The sequence below is a fragment of the Cherax quadricarinatus genome, chromosome 75, assembly GCF_038502225.1.
Source record: "Cherax quadricarinatus isolate ZL_2023a chromosome 75, ASM3850222v1, whole genome shotgun sequence".
Classification (NCBI taxonomy): Eukaryota; Metazoa; Arthropoda; class Malacostraca; order Decapoda; family Parastacidae; genus Cherax; species Cherax quadricarinatus.
The window spans coordinates 507,424-525,216 of NC_091366.1; the positions used below are offsets into that span (position 1 = coordinate 507,424).

The 17,793-nt window shown below is 37.7% G+C and overlaps 1 protein-coding gene across 2 annotated transcripts in view; it reads right to left on the minus strand.

Annotated features, from left to right (window-relative positions):
* Positions 1-17,793, minus strand: part of alpha-Man-Ib (alpha-Mannosidase class I b) — a 73,168-nt gene that overhangs the window by 28,666 nt on the left and 26,709 nt on the right. For both annotated transcript variants that reach the window (XM_070100863.1, XM_070100864.1), the window contains exons 2-6: positions 17,510-17,650; positions 15,916-15,974; positions 3,156-3,256; positions 1,047-1,226; positions 13-161 (exon numbers count right to left, since the gene is read on the minus strand). In XM_070100863.1, the coding sequence (XP_069956964.1) occupies positions 13-161; positions 1,047-1,226; positions 3,156-3,256; positions 15,916-15,974; positions 17,510-17,650 (630 nt within the window). The remainder of the gene's footprint in view (positions 1-12; positions 162-1,046; positions 1,227-3,155; positions 3,257-15,915; positions 15,975-17,509; positions 17,651-17,793) is intronic.

The window sequence follows — 17,793 nt, forward strand, 5'->3', positions numbered from 1 at the left end:
GATTTGTCTTACGGCTTTATCAAGGAAGACTTGTTCCTTAGTGAGGTGATAAGTGGAGAGAAGACCACCCAACACTCTGATGGTCGTCTCAAACAGATTAACATCTTGATTTAAGTTGAAGTGAAGCTGTGTCGACACCCACTCTCGAGCCTCACTGAACTCTGTTGGAATTATGGTGTTAACAAGTACAGAATAACAAAAACCACCTCTTTTTCAGAAAGTGAAGAAAAGAGCGAAAGGAGGGAGGGAGGGAGAAGAAAGTTTGTACACAGAGGTTATCATCTAACGTGACAAAGAAGTGTTGTCAGTACCAACAAGGTGAAGCAGTTCATGTTGTTTAAACCTTTCAGACAGAGAACAGCAAGATTCATCAAGGTACTAGAGAGAGCAAGAACAGAAGGAAATAAGAGCTGTCACCAGAAATATCAACAACAAGAGAAGTCTGAACCAGGTTATTTTTATGATAGTAATACTTAGTAGCAATATAACTGGTATTACTACTCTCACTGATACTTCCTATATCTACTCTATTTCCTGCTGCCTCTTAGCCCCCCCCAAGTGGGAAAACATGCTGAGACAACACATCATTACAATGCACTTAACGAGCTTACAGTTTCCAACTAATTAAGCAGCTGAGGTGTATTCCTGCTGCTAACAGACCATACCTTCCTCTTAAGTAATTTAACTTATTGACAATTACTTGCTGTATAAGTAAATTTAGGATAGGTTATATTAAATTAACGTAACGTAACCTTCAAAATCAAACAGTGAATTAATTTTGCGGGTTGGTTAGATCATACAACTATTGTTTTTTTTTTTTTTTAATGTACCAGCCGTCTCCCACCAAGGCAGGGTGACCTAAAAAGAAAAACAAAAGTTTTTCTTTTTACATTTAGTAATCTAAATGTTAAATGTAATTAATTAAAAGTAGTAACAAATAAACATCGATACATCAGTTTGTAATGGAAAAAGATTACACTGTATTTCAAATTAAGCATTCTTAAACAAAATCACCGATGATGCCCAATGTTAACTTTTCTTCTCACCTTCCTTGAGGTCCATAATCCATAGGGTATCAAGCGCATCTATAAGTGTAAGCCCGAGCCTTAACCAGTCATTTCGTGTTCTTGATATTGGCTTGAGATGATCGTGACCCCAGGCATATGTCTTGTAACCTTTCCAAGCATGTTTCATGGCTGCAACAATTGCTTCTTGTCTTGTTGTTCCTTGTAATATATTAAACATATATTGCAGTATGTATTTAGGCTTAAATTAATCATTCCTATATATATTATATTATTTTTAAGATAGTGACTTGTACATGTTTAATTTGTGATATAAATTACAGGCACCCTCATAATAAAAATAATAACTTTAATACTGTGGTTTTATTTTTTTTTAACAGGCTGGCCGTCTCCCACCGAGGCAGGGTGACCCAAAAAAGAGAAACACTTTCACTCTTCTTATTTCTAATCACCAAAAAATTTTGAACTGTTATATTGCTGCTTAATTTGATCCGTCTCGACTTCTGCTCGTCTTGTTTATATGTCAATACTGTAGCATACAGCACCAGACTTACTATGTACAACCAGGGTCGACTTTACCTATGACTGCAAGAACCTGCAAATATCTTCTTGGGCTCATAATTTTTCAGTAGCAAATTTTTGTCTAATTTTTTGTCAAGTAATTTTACTACAGGAATTGATGAAGATTTTCAGGTGAAATCTGAGGAAGCCAGAAGTATTAAGGTCGTAATCTCTAATGCTCAAGGATGACAAGAATGTTGTTACCACAAGAGCAAGACAATGATAAGATCTTGAATTAAACCTTCAAAACGAGATGCCAAATAAATGATGAAGTCACTTGTCCCCTCCAGACCTGAACATTGCTACACGCTAACACATCTTTCTAAGACAAGCAAAATTGCAGAAAATGCCAGGAACAAGGGGCTAGCAACCCTTTCTCCTATATAAATTACTAAATTAAAAAAAAAAAACTGTTCTTCTTTTAAGGTCATCCTGTCTCAGTGGGATATGGCAGGGGGGTGAAAAAAAAAAAATGCAGAACTGGAGAATGTAGAGAGAACATTCACTGCTCATGTAAACTAAGTCAAACACCTAAATTATAGGAAACACAGAAGTTGTTGAATTGTACTCCATGGAATGTATGCAAGAAAGATACATCATAATTTACACCTAGAAAATTCTAGAGGGATTGCTCCCAGATACATATACCAATATTATTCCTTATAAGAGCAAGAGGCTGTGCAGATAGATGGTATTAAATACCTCCAATGAAAAGCAGGAAAGGCACAAAAGTTGAGGGACCAAGACTTTTCAATATCCACCATTCACACAAAAGGGACACTACCAGTTGGTCCCAGCTGTCTTTAAGTGCTGTAGCACTTAAATTGGACCAATCAACCAGGCTGTAGGTGCTAGGCTGCACAAATTCCAACATATGTACTACAGCCCTGTCTTCAGATCAGGAACTGATCTGCCAGGCTGTAGTAGACTTGGTTGGACATTAGGGGGATTATTTTCCACTAAAAGTAAGCATAAGACAGGTATGTGTGATGTCATCGTAGTTGTTTAACATGTTTATAGATTAGGTGGTAAAAGAAGTGAATGCAAGTGTTTGGAGGAGTGTGGGATCAAGATAATGAATCTGATATGAAGTGGGATTTGTCACATTTGCTCTTTATTTATGATAACAGTTCTGTCAGGAGATTCTGAAGACAGGTTGCAAAGGTTGGTGGAGTTTGGGAAGGTGTGTAAAACAAGATTAAGAGAGCATAATCCTTTGTGAAACTCATTAAATTAAGCTTTTAAGCTTTGAAATTACTACTGACATTACACAAAAAACCCACATACGTAAAGGAGAAAATTTATAACGATGTTTCGGTTCAATTCGGACTGAAACCTTAAGTTTCTTTCCCCATGTGTGCAGGTTATTTATGTAATGTTCCAGTCAACAGTATTGTGCCTTTTTATTCTTCACTACCAACATATGATTCCCATATACAGTACTATGTAGTGCTGCTAAGTATCACCAGCAATAGCACATGGAACAAAGCTGAATATGCAACAAATACACCAAGAATTTAAATGAGATGCAATTGCTACTATATAATTTGACCCAACAAAGGTACATACTCTTTTGGGGAAGTCCCGGGGGAGGAACAATCTGATCTCGTCCCTCTCTCATTCCTTCATCTTTTTTGGCAAATACTTCATTTTCGACTGCTTCTTTTTCCCTGGAAGAAATTTGTTAATGTTGAGCAACACCAAGTATGTACAAATGTGATGTAATACCAAATTTCTTTCAGCTTGTGAGTCATTTTTCCCACTGAGACACTATACTGTCACCCAAGAAGAAAACTTTTATCATTACTCAATCAGTAGCTGCCATTCCCAAAGGACACAAACATAGAGTAAGTTGTATTATTTATAAAAAATGAAAGTCATTTAGTGCTGTATATAGAAAAAGATAGTAACATTATACTGTTGCTAACATCAAACTGCAGTAAATGGAACACTGTATGTACCAAGATCAACTGCAGTATTCAGAACTAAGGTGCTGCACTAACGATACACTGAACACAACCACAATATAAGAAAAGTTAAAGAAAATAACTGCAGTCAAAACTATATCCAGAATTCAGTCAAAACCAACGAATACATAATCACTGTAATCCAATGTTGATGTCATCCTCTGAAACTCACTTTCAAAAGTGAATGTATGCTGTACTGTGCTGTATTTACCAACCTCCAAAACTCAAGTTACTTTAGAGATATTACCTTGCTGGCAGTCAAGTGTTACTGTATGTGAAGTTTGGGAAAACATTCTCACACGCACACTTGTTTCAGTACGCACATATGTCTACTAAGTGTTTAAATCCATACCACTCGATATCCATTTCACACAATCCCTATTGCTAGTAATGATGGTAGAATTTCCGACAAAATGTTGGGTAAAGAGACAGATATAACTAATGTGACATTTTATTGTGGCAACATTTCACTCTCCAGGAGCTTGACAAAGCTCCTGGAAACTGAAACGTTGCCACAACGAAATATCACAGTTTCATGTGTCCTTGCCCTTTCAACTCTTCTTTGGATGTGTCCTTTTACTCCTTCCACCCACCCTACATTTATAAACCCTCTTTGCTATTTTGCTTCAGTCTTTCTACATGACCCATGCCATCACAATATTCCTTCTTTGCTCTTTGAATCTCTATACACTATCTTCTAATTTCCTCAATTTTTAATCTCGCAACGAATTTTTCCTGCTGTGTAAAGTGTTTTGCACTCATGTGAAGGAGTTCGTGCCTCTATATTATATATTTCCATCATCACTTTTTACATGTCATATACAGTAGGGCCCCACTTATACGGCGGGTTAGGTTCCAGGCTGTTGCCGGAAAGCAGACATCGCTGGAAGGCAGAACTCCATTTTTTTCCATTTATAAATGCATATAAATGCCAGACAACAAGCTTACACTAAATTATATTGTTAGTAATAGAAGTAGGCATTAAAAACACACAAAGTAAAATACAGTCACAGTAAATTCATTACTTATCTTAAAGTATTTGTAATCTTAATGTAGGGAGAGAGGTGAGTAGTACTTATTTGTAGGAAGTCAGGTGCAGGTAGCCCAGGTGTAGGTAGCACTGGCTCCCCGTCTCATACTTAATATACGATATTTAAAACATCTCAGAGAGGTAAAATGCACATACAGTACACTCATTATTTACCTTATAATATGTTTAGTCTTAATATAGGAAGAGAGGTGAGTAGTATTTATTTGTATAAAGTCAGTGAAGGTAGCCGGTAGGTGTAGCCCGCCTGGGCTACATCTACCGGCTACCTACACTGTGGCCCAGAGCCATATTATTAACATCGACATGCCTTGTTCACTGAATTTAATCATTTCTAACAACTACCTTTAGATGCCATTATAAACGAAGGTAGAAGTAATAAATAATTCATGCCGAAAATTGTAAACAAAAGCTGAGTGGGGGAGTGGCTGGGCCAACGCAGATTCATACACGTTTTCTCTGATGGCTAAACAGAGAAAACGTAATGTTGTCCCTCCACACGGCTACCACACAGCTCCACAAGTATTACTATCAGAGCATATAAAATATGCAATAAATGCCAGAGAACAAGTTTACACTAACTTATATTAAGTTAGCAATAGAAATAGGCATTAAAAACACAATAAAAGGTAAGATACACACAGAGTACACTTATTACTTACCTTAAAATATTAATATTAATGTGTGAGAGGTAAGTAGCAGGGTGTTTATTGAATAAAATCAGAATGGCACACCATCATCCTCTAACTTGGCACTTAAAGCAAGAGGCTTACGACTCCTCTTTTTATTACAGCTAACCTTAGACGCCATTGTTAACGAGAGCCAACTAGTTAACGAAAGAGTAAACGAGAGAGAGAACGAGATACAGAGTTGAGACAATGTAAGAACACAAACTGAACAGGTAGTGGACGATCACTTGGTCAGGTGAAATAAATGCGTATTAATGTGTATCTACTTTTAGTTCATTCACGTCCATTTGTAAGAGTTTGTAAAACATTTACCTCAATATTTTTTTATTTTAATAATAATTACCTCAAAATACAAATACTCTTACATTGTGTACAAGTTGTACAAGTTAGTTCAGAATAAACAAACAGCAACACATCAATTTTAGAGTGAATGAAGATAATAATATTAATAATAATAATAATAATAATATTATTATTATTACTATTAATATTAATAATAATAATAATAATTATTATTATTATTTATTATAAAAAACACTAAACCCACAAGGGTCATGAATTGCTATATATAGAGTAAAGGCATACGAAAAGAATATTTTTCTAGTTATCCCCCAGCGTTTGACTAGAGAAAACGTAATTCTTCCAACACTACCTACACAGCTGCTTTGTAAACAAATCTCATATTTACATCAATTTTTATTCTGAGTGTATATATCATGTTTATATGCTATGTAATGGGTTTCATATATAATTTTGAGGAAAATATCATAGATGGATTAATGAAAATGCCTATATTGATGTAAATAAGACATTTAGTGTGTCGAAGAGTGGTTATTATTACGTAGTATTGGCGTCATGAGTAGAGAGAGACTTAGCGATTTTAATGTGTACCTGCATACCATCACAGTGTGTAAGTATATTTAGGTACAGGTACATTTAAGTATAATTATCAGAGTACATATAAAATATGCAGTAACTTTAAAAAACTTGAAATTTTGGAAAGTTTCCTGACATAATAGATGAGGTCACGGAAAATGTAAACAAACCGGGTGGGGCGCGCCGTATTTAAAAGACCACTTGCCGTATAGCAAATTTTGGTCATAATTTGACATCGCCGTATTAGCGGACCGCCGTAAAGCGGGGCCTTACTGTACACTGTAAGAGAATCAGTATTCTTTGCAACACCATCACTGAGAATGATGCACCAACACTCCAAATACAGATGCAATGATTTTTCCTACCTTATTACCAAAGTTATTTCTAAGTTATAATTGGTTAATTTACAGAAATATAAACACTTACCTACAGTAGTGAAGCAGGTGTTAAGGAGATTAGCAGAAAGCACTACTATCAACATTACTACTACTACCACTACTAGTACTACCATTACTACTGCCACTACCACCACCACTACAACTATCACCACCACTACTACTACTACCACCACCACTACTACTACCACCCCTCTTCAATGGGGGCTCTTTGGCACGGTGAAGAGGCTCTTGGTCTGAGGAATTAGACCTTTAAGTCTCCTTCCTCAGTTTATTTGGCATTTTGTTTATAGAAAGTATGTTATAATACAACAAGAATACATAGCCCAGAACCTAACCTGCTGTATAAGTGGAGCCCTTCAGTAGCTCAGGACCTAACCTGCTGTATAAGTGGAGCCCTTCAGTAGCTCAGGACCTAACCTGCTGTATAAGTGGAGCCCTTCAGTAGCTCAGGACCTAACCTGCTGTATAAGTGGAGCCCTTCAGTAGCTCAGGACCTAATCTGCTGTATAAGTGGGGCCCTACAGTAGCCTGGTATCTAACCTGCTGTATAAGTGTGCCCCTGTGCGTATTATACAATGTGAGATTTACATGTTATAAAATACTGTTAAGCACAAAGAAAGCACAAAGAAAGACTGAGTATTTCAGCCTGACTAACACTAATATTTACACTCTACTTAATGGTGACTTTTAAGTTTGCTTATTTGACATTATCAAAGTAATTTTGAGTTTCTGACAATTCACTATGGAGATAACTGAACAGTAAATATAAATCCAGATTTCAGAAGCAAGATTAATCGATATATTTCTCAAGTCGAATGATTTGTCATAGATTTTCATTTCAGTTTCTTAAAAGGAAATGTACAGTAAAGTTGTTATCCTAGAGTTGAATCACTGCCCTATAATTATAGAAAATAAAGAGACTTTCAACTGATATGAGTCGCTGACAACATTAAATATTTTGTTAAGAGAACCAGTATTATTTGCAACACCATCACTGAGAACAATGCATGAACACACCAAATATAGACACAATGGTTTTCCTACCTTATTACCAAAGTTAAGTTATTATTGGTTAATTTACAGAAACATAAACACTTACATACTGTAGTGAAGAAAGTGGTGAGTAGAGTAGCAGAAACTACCACTATCAACATTACTACCATTACCACTATCAACATTACTACCACTACTACTACCACCATCACCACTACTATAACTACCACAGCAACTACTACCACCATTACTACTGCCATCACCACCACTACCACAACCACTACTACTACTACCACAACCACTACTACTACTACCACCACCACTACTACTACTACTACCACCCCTCTTCAAGTGGGGGCTCTTTGGTACAGTGATGAGGCTCTTGATCTGAGGTATTAGACATTTTAGTCTGCTTCCTCAGTTTATCTGGCATTTTGTTTAAAGAAAGTATATTATAATACAATAGAAATACAGGAGGGTCTCACTTTCTGATATTTTCCAGTACAGCGGTTTTCAATTATGGCTATTCTTCATTTATTCACACTTCTTACAATAAAAAATATTCACGACTCACTATAAGCTAAGGACAAAAAATATTTTAAAATAAATATTCTGTGTATTGTTGGTCAATTACTCACTTAATATATGACACTACATAGACTCTCACTACTAAACACTACATAGACTCTCACTACTAAAAACTACACACACTCTCACTACTAAACACTACATAGACTCTCACTACTAAACACTACACACACTCTCACTACTAAACACTACACACACTCTCACTACTAAACACTACATAGACTTTCACTACTAAACACTACATAGACTCATTACTAAACACTATGTTAAATTGAAATATAACTATATTAAAAAAGACAATAATCTATAAAGAAGTACTTTAGTAGAGGCAATTGAAGACTTGGTTAAACTTCCTGAAGGTGAAGAGTAATATTCTAATATAACTATATTAAAGAAGATAATAAGCTATACTGAAGTACTTTAATAGAGGCAACTGAAGACCGGTAAAACTTCGTGAGGTTGAAGAAGTCAACTTCGAGGGACAGTACCGCATCTTCACTTCTTTAAAATGGATGCTAAAAAGGTTACCTTTGTCTCCTTTGAGGAGCTGGCAGACCTAGTGATGATGAGCCCAGAGTGTACATTCCTTGGCAGCGGAGTCAGCGGATCAGTCTATCTCTTCACTGTACTCGGTGAAAAACTGTGCGTCAAAAAATCCCATGAAAAAAACTACATGAGGATATTTGGCCATGAAATGAATTTGCTTCATGAAGTTGATGGTGCTGGAGGTGCCCCTCTGGTGAGATACATGGCCTATGATTACCCAGCCATGGTTATGGAGTATCGTGGACACACAGATTTCAACGAATTTTTCTACAATTGTAAGTCTTCCTCAAAGCGCATCTTGGCTTTGATTAAGTTAGCTGAGAGCCTCCAGGAGGTTCATGATAAAGGATTTGTACACATGGACCTTAAAACTGACAATGTATTGGTTCAACATAATAGACTTCGGCCTGGCCCGGAAGGCAGGTGAGGATCATCGGGGCTTCAATTCTCAAAGTGAACACTATGCTCCAGAGACACATATTAAAGGCAAGGTATCTCCAACCATGGATGTGTATTCCTTTGGGGCTCTTATTAGTTTTGTTTCTGATTACTTAAAAAATAAGAATCAGTCTAAGAAGCTGAATGTCCTGGCACGAGAAATGATGGATCCTGAAGCAGGGAAGCGACCCAATTTGACCACTGTTCAGGAACGCTTGCATGAAATCATGAACATCACAACGAAATGTAAACGACTCAAAAAGAGAGTTGTCGAAGCAGTGGCAGCAGTGGCCGTTATGGTGCAAAAAATATTTGCTCATCGCCAATGCTGAGGTGACATCAACCAGTGATGTGAGAGATGGTCAGGAATACTTTTATAACCACAACTGTAAAAAAAAAAAAAAAAAAAAAAAAAAAAAAAAAAAAGGTGATAGTATGTGTAATGTGTAAAGGTGATAGTTTGTCTAGTGTGTAGTGGTGTTAGTTTACCTAGTGTGTAGCAGTGTTAGTTTACCTAGTGTGTAGTGGTGTTAGTTTACCTAGTGTGTAGTGGTGTTAGTTTACCTAGTGTGTAGTGGTGTTAGTTTACCTAGTGTGTAGTGGTGTTAGTTTACCTAGTGTGTAGTGGTGTTAGTTTACCTAGTGTGTAGTGGTGTTAATTTACCTAGTGTGTAGCAGTGTTAGTTTACCTAGTGTAGTGGTGTTAGTTTACCTAGTGTGTAGCGGTGTTAGTTTACCTAGTGTGTAGTGGTGTTAGTTTACCTAGTGTGTAGTGGTGTTAGTTTACCTAGTGTGTAGTGGTGTTAGTTTACCTAGTGTGTAGTGGTGTTAGTTTACCTAGTGTGTAGTGGTGTTAGTTTACCTAGTGTGTAGTGGTGTTAGTTTACCTAGTGTGTAGTGGTGTTAGTTTACCTAGTGTGTAGTGGTGTTAGTTTACCTAGTGTGTAGTGGTGTTAGTTTACCTAGTGTGTAGTGGTGTTAATTTACCTAGTGTGTAGCAGTGTTAGTTTACCTAGTGTAGTGGTGTTAGTTTACCTAGTGTGTAGCGGTGTTAGTTTACCTAGTGTGTAGTGGTGTTAGTTTACCTAGTGTGCAGCAGTGTTAGTTTACCTAGTGTGTAGTGGTGTTAGTTTACCTAGTGTGTAGCAGTGTTAGTTTACCTAGTGTAGTGGTGTTAGTTTACCTAGTGTGTAGTGGTGTTAGTTTACCTAGTGTGTAGTGGTGTTAGTTTACCTAGTGTGTAGCAGTGTTAGTTTACCTAGTGTAGTGGTGTTAGTTTACCTAGTGTGTAGCAGTGTTAGTTTACCTAGTGTGTAGTGGTGTTAGTTTACCTAGTGTGTAGTGGTGTTAGTTTACCTAGTGTGTAGTGGTGTTAGTTTACCTAGTGTGTAGTGGTGTTAGTTTACCTAGTGTAGTGGTGTTGGTTTGTTTACCAAGTAGTGGTGTTAAATAACAAAAAAGGCACAATACCGTGACTGGAACGATACACAAATAACCCGCACATGAAAGAGAGAAGCTTACGACGACGTTTCGGTCCGACTTGGACCATTGACAAAGTCACACTGTGTGACCTTGTCAATGGTCCAAGTCGGACCGAAACGTCGTCGTAAGCTTCTCTCTTTTATGTGCGGGTTATTTGTGTATAGTGGTGTTAGCTTGTTTACAGAGTAGTGATGTTAACTTGTTTACAGAGTAGTGATGTTAACTTGTTTACAGAGTAGTGGTGTTAACTTGTTTACAGAGTAGTGATGTTAACTTGTTTACAGAGTAGTGATGTTAACTTGTTTACAGAGTAGTGATGTTAACTTGTTTACAGAGTAGTGATGTTAACTTGTTTACAGAGTAGTGATGTTAACTTGTTTACAGAGTAGTGATGTTAACTTGTTTACAGAGTAGTGATGTTAACTTGTTTACCGAGTAGTGGTGTTAAGTAGTGGTGTTGGTTTGTCTAGTGTGTACCCCTCAAGGAAGGTTCCTTGATGTTGGTGAGGGGCTCTTGATTTAGGGAATTGGATCTGTGCTCCAGTTCCCCGAATTAAGCCTGAATGCCTTCCACATCCCCCCCCCCAGGTGCTGTATAATCCTCCGGGTTTAGCGCTTCCCCCTTGATTATAATAATAATAATAATTGTCTAGTGTGTAGTGGTGTTGGTTTGTCTAGTGTAGTGGTGTTGGTTTGTCTAGTGTAGTGGTGTTGGTTTGTCTAGTGTGTAGTGGTGTTGGTTTGTCTAGTGTAGTGGTGTTGGTTTGTCTAGTGTAGTGGTGTTGGTTTGTCTAGTGTAGTGGTGTTGGTTTGTCTAGTGTGTAGTGGTGTTGGTTTGTTTAGTGTGTAGTGGTGTTGGTTTGTCTAGTGTGTAGTGGTGTTGGTTTGTCTAGTGTGTAGTGGTGTTGGTTTGTCTAGTGTAGTGGTGTTGGTTTGTCTAGTGTGTAGTGGTGTTGGTTTGTTTAGTGTGTAGTGGTGTTGGTTTGTCTAGTGTGTAGTGGTGTTGGTTTGTCTAGTGTAGTGGTGTTGGTTTGTCTAGTGTAGTGGTGTTGGTTTGTCTAGTGTAGTGGTGTTGGTTTGTCTAGTGTAGTGGTGTTGGTTTGTCTAGTGTGTAGTGGTGTTGGTTTGTTTAGTGTGTAGTGGTGTTGGTTTGTCTAGTGTGTAGTGGTGTTGGTTTGTCTAGTGTAGTGGTGTTGGTTTGTCTAGTGTAGTGGTGTTGGTTTGTCTAGTGTAGTGGTGTTGGTTTGTCTAGTGTAGTGGTGTTGGTTTGTCTAGTGTAGTGGTGTTGGTTTGTCTAGTGTGTAGTGGTGTTGGTTTGTTTAGTGTGTAGTGGTGTTGGTTTGTCTAGTGTGGTGGTGTTGGTTTGTCTAGTGTGTAGTGGTGTTGGTTTGTCTAGTGTGGTGGTGTTGGTTTGTCTAGTGTGTAGTGGTGTTGGTTTGTCTAGTGTAGTGGTGCTGGTTTGTCTAGTGTAGTGGTGTTGGTTTGTCTAGTGTGTAGTGGTGTTGGTTTGTCTAGTGTGGTGGTGTTGGTTTGTCTAGTGTAGTGGTGTTGGTTTGTCTAGTGTAGTGGTGTTGGTTTGTCTAGTGTGTAGTGGTGTTGGTTTGTCTAGTGTGGTGGTGTTGGTTTGTCTAGTGTAGTGGTGTTGCCTTGTCTGGTGTATAGTGGTTGGTTTGGTTAGTGAGTGTAGTATTGTGTGAAGTGATGGTGAGTAGTATAGTGTCTAGTGATAGTGTATAGTGGTGGTGAGTTTAGTATAGTGTCAAATGATAGTGAGTAGTATAGTGCCCAGTGATGGTGAATGAAGAATAGTGTCAGGTGATAGTGAGTGTAATAGTCAGGTGATAGTGTGTGTAATAGTGTCAGGTGATAATGAGTGTAATATAGTGTCTAAGTGATGGTGAGTGTACAATAGTGTCTGATGATGGAGTGTGTAATATAGTGTGTACTGATGGTGAGTGCAGAATAGCGTCTGGCAATGGTGAGTATACTGGTGATTTCTTGATAAATGACATTTACAGGCATGGTCTTAGGAACAAAACTCTGTTGGTAAGTGAGGAGAGGATGTATGTATGTACAGTGGACCACTGCGATATATTTTGTATTATTCCATTGTTTTTAGTGCTTGTAACTGCTAAATAAGCCACCATGGGCCCAAAGAAATCTTCTAGTAGCAACCCTGTGGTAAAAAAAGTGAGAAATACTATCGAAACACTATAGTACCACGGTCAGCTGCTGCTGCACCACTGTCAGCTACTGCTGTACACGTTTTCTCTGATGGCTGAGCAGAGAAAGCGTAATGTTGTCCCTCCACCCGGCTACCACACAGCTCCACAAGTAAGATAAGATAAGATAAGATTTCGTTCGGATTTTTAACCCTGGAGGGTTAGCCACCCAGGATAACCCAAGAAAGTCAGTGCGTCATCGAGGACTGTCTAACTTATTTCCATTGGGGTCCTTAATCTTGTCCCCCAGGATGCGACCCACACCAGTCGACTAACACCCAGGTACCTATTTGCTGCTAGGTGAACAGGACAACAGGTGTAAGGAAACGTGTCGAAATGTTTCCACCCGCCGGGAATCGAACCCGGGCCCTCCGTGTGTGAAGCGGGAGCTTTTAGCCATCAGGCCACCGAGCATATAAAATATGCAATAAATGCCAGACAACAAGTTTACACTAACTTATATTAAGTTAGCAATAGAAATAGGCATTAAAAACACAATAAAAGGTAAGATACACACAGAGTACACTTATTACTTACCTTAAAATATTAATATTAATGTGTGAGAGGTAAGTAGCAGGGTGTTTATTGAATAAAATCAGAATGGCACACCATTATCCTCTAACTTGGCACTTAAAGCAAGAGGCTTACGACTTCGATTTTTATTACAGCTAACCTTAGACGCCATCGTCAATGAGCCAACTAGTTAACGAAAGAGTAAACGAGAGAGAGAACGAGATACAGAGTTGAGACAATGTAAGAACACAAACTGAACAGGTAGTGGACGATCACTTGGTCAGGTGAAATAAATGCGTATTAATGTGTATCTACTTTTAGTTCATTCACGTCCATTTGTAAGAGTTTGTAAAACATTTACCTCAATATTTTTTTATTATAATAATAATTACCTCACAATACAAATACTCTTACATTGTGTACAAGTTGTACAAGTTAGTTCAGAATAAACAAACAGCAACACATCATTTTTAGAGTGAATGAAGATAATAATAATAATAATAATATTATTATTATTATAAAAAGCACTAAACCCACAAGGGTCGTGAATTGCTATATATAGAGTAAAGGCATACGAAAAGAATATTTTTCTAGTTATCCCCCAGTGTTTGACTAGAGAAAACGTAATTCTTCCAACACTACCTACACAGCTGCTTTGTAAACAAATCTCATATTTACATCAATTTTTATTCTGAGTGTATATATCATGTTTATATGCTATGTAATGGGTTTCATATATAATTTTGAGGAAAATATCATAGATGGATTAATGAAAATGCCTATATTGATGTAAAATAAGACATTTAGTGTGCCAAAGAGTGGTTATTATTACGTAGTATTGGCGTCATGAGTAGAGAGAGACTTAGCGATTTTAATGTGTACCTGCACACCAGCACAGTGTGTAAGTATATTTAGGTACAGGTACATTTAAGTATAATTATCAGAGTACATATAAAATATGCAGTAACTTTAAAAAACTTGAAATTTTGGAAAGTTTCCTGACATAATAGATGAGGTCACGGAAAATGTAAACAAACCGGGTGGGGCGCGCCGTATTTAAAAGACCGCTTGCCGTATAGCAAATTTTGGTCATAATTTGACATCGCCGTATTAGCGGAACGCCGTAAGGTGAAACGCCGTAAAGCGGGGCCTTACTGTACTTAGGATGAGCTTGATAAAGAAATTCTACTTCACAGTTCTGTCTGTGGTCAAACTTTCCCTGCAACTGCCTGATCAGATGAGCTATTGCTGCTTGCAGCTTCCAGGCACACATTGCCATTACAATCTGGCTCATTAAGCATGTTCTGTAGGAGTTTGTCTAAGTTTCCCCACTTCAAATTTTTCAAACATTTCCTGACAGAAGGGTGAAGAATTGTGGACCCTGAAATGTTAATACAGCATTTTTAGTTTTGGTTATGGCATCCAGACCTTTTCTTTTTTCTCAACAAACTGGCCATATCTCATCAAGGCAGGGTGACCTAAAACGAAAAACGAAAGTTTCCCTTTCTAAATTTAGTCATGTATACAGAAAGGGTTATTAGCCCCTTGCTCCCGGCATTTTAGTCGCCTCTAATGACACACATGGCTTACGGAGGAAGAATTCTGTTCCATTTCCCATGGAGAACCCTGACTTTTCAGTGGGTTTATTCTACACTTCCTACCATGTCTCTCACTCCAGAAACTCAAGTCCTGTGAATTCTGAGGTCTGACTGTATGAGTGATTGTTGTCTGTCAGATAAGATAAGATAAGATTTCGTTCGGATTTTTAACCCCGGAGGGTTAGCCACCCAGGATAACCCAAGAAAGTCAGTGCGTCATCGAGGACTGTCTAACTTATTTCCATTGGGGTCCTTAATCTTGTCCCCCAGGATGCGACCCACACCAGTCGACTAACACCCAGGTACCTATTTGCTGCTAGGTGAACAGGACAACAGGTGTAAGGAAACGTGTCGAAATGTTTCCACCCGCCGGGAATCGAACCCGGGCCCTCCGTGTGTGAAGCGGGAGCTTTAGCCACCAGGCCACCGGGTCACACTAGTTTCTACCCTGAATGATGCTTTGGCATTGTTGGAAACATATTTCCACATACAAAAATATGAAGAATAAGACAATATTTTGGCAATTAACAATTAATCTATTGAACAATTAATCTACAACTTTTGACATCCGTGGTTCGATCCCTGGTACAGGTGGAAACATTAGGGTATGTTTCCTTAAGACAACTGCTGTCCCTGTTCACCTAGCAGTTAGTAGGTACCTGGGTGTTAGTTGACTGATGTGGGTTGCATCCTGGGGACAAAATTAACCTAAGTCACCTAATATGCTCTGCATAACAAGGGGCTTTCTATATAGTATGTCACTGATGTCAGCAAGGTCTGTATAAGTTGTATCATGTACTTGTAGATTATTATTATTATCCTGGATCAGTATCAAGTTACAACCTCGACCAAAATGTTGTCAAAAAATATTGTTATAATTTCATAATCAAGACATTTTCCTGACCAACGGTATATTAAAATCAAATGACATATTTGCAAAGCTCTAAGAGAATAAAACAACATTCACTCACTTCTCTGGTAGATTATCAGGTGGGTGAGGCAGTAACGGAGGCGGTGTTAAGTAACTGTCCTATAAATTTAATGAGAAATTTCTATTATTCTTCATAATAAATTAAGTGTGTGCTTAAGAATATATAAACAATGATACAAAGAAATACAATACACTTTAAACATGAATAGATCATTGAGTATTGTACTTACTGTAAAACAGTACAGTACAACACAGGAATTGTAAATAAAATGAAGTTGAAAGTAAAATGGTACTGTCATATACAGTAGAAGATAGTGTACTAATTCTACAGTACATAATTTACAGTAAGTTTACTTGTCTTTTGTGGTGGAAACATGAGGTCTAAGGTGCCTTGATTTATAGTGGTAACTCAGAATAATTTTTACTCTGAGTCAGAAAAGATGTAAGCTCCATTAGTGAGACTGTAGATGGCTGGGAACTAGTAGTAGGTCAGCATCTATAATAAGCTAAGTTTGTTCTTGCTTCTACTGAAATCAGACTGTTTCTTAACACTATATTCCTCACACACCCAGGCCACTGAGACACCACACTCAACCTTTCTTAATAGTTCAACTTTCTGTTTAACACAGACTCACATGTTGCTCCTTGGCTCCACCACTTGCTTTAAAAGCCATTGTTAATTACACTCTATTTAGTACGTTACTATAGCTACAGAAAATACTGTAAATCCTGATGCAGGTGGCCTAAGGTTCTGGGAAAATGAAGACAGATCCTGAATGAGGACACTATCCCTTACCGGACAAATGCTGGAATCACTGGGCTAGGGTCGCTGACTCAGAAGACATCAGGACATTATTGCTAAGAACCAAATTTAGAATCTACAGACATTTTATATTTTGTCCGGCGATTCCAACATTTTTCCAGCCTTTTTTTTTTTTTTGTCCATAGCTTCCAAAATCCTTTAAATGTGAGTACATTAATTGGAGGTTTTACTGTACTCTCAATGCTTCTGTATTGTCTATTCAAACTGTCTCATCTATTAGACTCCAATATGCATACATTACATCAGCATGGAAATTAATTTACCATTTGTAATTCCAACTTTTGTTCAGTTGACTTACTAAAAGCGAGCCTGACTGCAAGAGTAGTCTTTATCACTATTAGAGGGAGGAGGACTGAGCCTCCGCTATTCCTTCTGATGAATGACTTCACAGGTTTAGTGCTTTATATATGCTGTACATAATTTACTTTTCAAGTGTTGTGAAAATGCGTCTTACTTCAGTATATTACAATTAGAAAATTTTGATTTTATATAACATTATGGTTATTGACAATACTGTATTCATAAAGATCTACAAAACTGCTTCTAAAACTATTCAGAGAACCATGAACTGCTTTCTTAGGTAAAATGACACATGTACAACTTACGCTACATTTTATTGTGGCAAAGTTTCGCTTTCCAGGAGCAAAACAACAATAAAACATCGCATTAGTTGCACACAGTCCTTTTACCTAACGTATTGTCGGTATTCTACCACCATATTACACAGAATACTTTATATAATTTACTGTACTTCATAACTTTTTCATTTTTTAAAGCTTATGATAAAACAACTAAGTGTGAAATGACTTACAACATGATCAGCAGAGTGAGAGGCAGCAGGCGGTGCTGAGGGCTCCGCATGGTTGGTAATGACATAGGTGAGGGCCACAATGCCTGCCACTCCCAGCATCAGGAGTACTACTCGCTGCAGCCGAGGCAGCTGGTTCCACCTCTGAAACAACCATCACATTAATCAACTTGACAAAAAAAAAATTAAATTTAGATTTGACATTACTGGGGATAATATTACACAAATACCCTGCACACAGGAAAGAGCTTATGACGACATTTCGATCCGACTTGGATCATTTACAA